The sequence below is a fragment of the Apteryx rowi genome, unplaced genomic scaffold, assembly GCF_003343035.1.
Source record: "Apteryx rowi isolate R43461 unplaced genomic scaffold, aptRow1 scaffold_1445, whole genome shotgun sequence".
Classification (NCBI taxonomy): Eukaryota; Metazoa; Chordata; class Aves; order Apterygiformes; family Apterygidae; genus Apteryx; species Apteryx rowi.
This window is the reverse complement of record NW_020447692.1, coordinates 3,969-6,246: the sequence shown is the minus strand read 5'-3', so window position 1 is coordinate 6,246 and position 2,278 is coordinate 3,969. Positions and strand designations below refer to the sequence as shown.

The 2,278-nt window shown below is 67.3% G+C and overlaps 1 protein-coding gene across 1 annotated transcript in view; it reads right to left on the bottom strand.

The window, feature by feature from the left end:
- Positions 1–2,272, bottom strand: part of LOC112962246 (retinoic acid receptor RXR-beta-A-like) — a 4,218-nt gene extending 1,946 nt beyond the window's left edge. Inside the window, exons 1-9 of the mRNA XM_026058235.1 lie at positions 2,084–2,272; positions 1,810–1,972; positions 1,524–1,703; positions 1,273–1,436; positions 1,024–1,153; positions 624–756; positions 448–539; positions 246–351; positions 5–142 (exon numbers count right to left, since the gene is read on the bottom strand). Of these exons, the coding sequence (XP_025914020.1) occupies positions 5–142; positions 246–351; positions 448–539; positions 624–756; positions 1,024–1,153; positions 1,273–1,436; positions 1,524–1,703; positions 1,810–1,972; positions 2,084–2,227 (1,250 nt within the window). The 5' untranslated portion in view covers positions 2,228–2,272. The remainder of the gene's footprint in view (positions 1–4; positions 143–245; positions 352–447; positions 540–623; positions 757–1,023; positions 1,154–1,272; positions 1,437–1,523; positions 1,704–1,809; positions 1,973–2,083) is intronic.
- Positions 2,273–2,278: the final 6 nt, after the last annotated feature.

The following is a 2,278-nucleotide window of genomic DNA, read 5'->3' as shown; positions in this document are numbered from 1 at the left end:
GAGCTGGTGAGGGGCTTCGAGCATCTCCATGAGGAAGGTGTCGATGGGGGTGTCGCCGATGAGCTTGAAGAAGAAGAGGTGCTCGAGGCATTTGAGGCCGATGGAGCGCAGCGCCGGCAGGCGGAGCAGCAGCTTGGCGAACCTGGAGGCGGGGGGGGACTAGTGCTTACTGGGAAGGAGCTACTGGTGTCACTGGGAGGGAAAAAGGGGGTTCGCACACGTGGGGGTGCCGTGGTTTGTCCTACCTGCCCTGCTGCTCCGGGTATTTCTGCTTGCAGTAGGATTCGAGGGATGCGTAAACCTTCTCGCGCAGCAGCTCCACCTCGCCGGGGTTGGAGAGACCCTTAGCGTCTGCGGGGGGGGGGGGAAAGGGGAGATTGAGGGGGGGGGGGGAATTGGGGGGGGTTTTGGGGGGTCCCCCCCCCCCCCCCGCCGCCGCGGCCCTACCGGGATTGAAGAGGATGATGGCGCGGAGACAGCCCAGCTCCGTCTTGTCCATGCGCATGTCGCGCATCTTGGAGACCAGCTCGGTGAGCACTCTGCAACCAAGAGGGGGTGAAAAAAGGGGGGGACGTAAGTTTTGGGGGGGTCCCGGTGTCCCCCCCCACCACGGCGGCCCCCACCTGTCGAAGATGGCGCCCACGCCGGCGCTGTGGGCGCTGTTGCGGTGCACGTGGAGGCCGGTGGCCAGCAGGATGCCGTCCTTGACGGAGATGGAGCGGTGCGAGAAGGAGGCGATGAGCAGCTCGTTCCAGCCTGCGGCGGGCGAGGAGGCGGCGTCAGGCCCCCCCCTCACCCCCCCCCAAAAAAAACGCCCCCTCTTTCCCACCCCCCGAATCGCCCTTTCCGACCCCGCGCGGAGCGCCAAACTCCATCCGCGTCCCGCGCACGCGCCTTCTCCGCCCCGTAGATGTTCCCTCAAAACGTTCCCACCTAGGATGGTGGATCTCCAAATCTCGTCTCCAGCCCCCCCCTCAACGTCCCCTCCGTGGGGCGTGGGACCCCCCCCCCAATCCGGCTCACCCGCCCGCAGCAGGATCACTTGGTCGTCCAAAGGCAGCTCGGAAAAGTGCGGGATCCGCTTGGCCCATTCCACCAGCGTGAAGAGCTGCTTGTCCGCGGCCTGGCAGATGTTGGTCACCGGGTCATTGGGCTGATGAGGGGACGCAAGGGGGTGAGCGGGCGGCGCGGAGGGGCCCCCCCCCCCGCCACCACCACCCTGGGGATCTTCCCGGCCTCCCTCTTCTTTTCTCGGACGCCTCGCGGACTCACCGAGCTGCCGCCGGTGCCGGAACCGTCCACRTTTTGGTCCGATTTCTGTTCGACGGCCAACTCGGCTTCCAAGATCTTCTCCACGGGCATCTCCTCGTTGGCGCTGGCGCCCAGCTCGCCGTCGCCTTCCTTCTCTTTGCCGCGTTGCCGTTCCTCCTGCACCGCTGCGGCGGGCGGAGACGAGTGAGGATCCAGCGGGCCACGTAGCACCCATCCCACGTGTCCCCCCTTTTCCGGCGCCTATCCGGTACCTTCCCGTTTCATGCCGGTGGCCAAGCACTTCTGGTAGCGGCAGTACTGGCAACGGTTGCGTTGGCGCTTGTCCACCACGCAGTCCTTGTTGTCGCGGCACGTGTAGGTGAGGTCTTTGCGGATGGTGCGCTTGAAGAAGCCTTTGCAGCCCTCGCAGCTGTACACGCCGTAGTGTTTTCCTGTGGGATGCGACGGGAAGCGTCGGAACGCCGAGGAGGCCCAAGCGGCCTGTTTTCCTCCCCGGGGCGTGACAGAAGCGTCACCGCTCTCGCTCCGTGCGCCTACCTGAGGACCGGTCGCCGCAGATGGCGCAGAGGCGCTTGCCCGAACCGCCGCCGCCGCCGGCGCCGTGGGGGTGACAGGACACGGGGCGCAGGCCCAGCGGGGGTTTCACGTCGTCCGAGCTGCTCACCGAGTGCAGGCCCGAGAGGTTCACCGTGGAGTTGATCTGCGACACAGGGCGCCGCGGGCAGGGCCGGGGGCAGCCGCTGCCCTCGACCACCCCCCCAAAACCACGAATTCCCCCCTTTTTTTCCCCACCCCGGCGCTCCCTCGTTACCTGGGGGCTGCTGACGGGGCCGTAGGCGATGGAAGGGGTGGCAGGGAGCCCCGGGGAGCCCATGGAGGAGCTGATGACGGGAAAGGGGGAGCCCAAGGTGGCGACGGGCGAGTTGAGGGAGGACGTCATGGCCGAGCCGATCATGGAAGGGTGCAGCGGGGCGGCGGGTTCCGGCGGCGGGGACGAGCTCAGGGA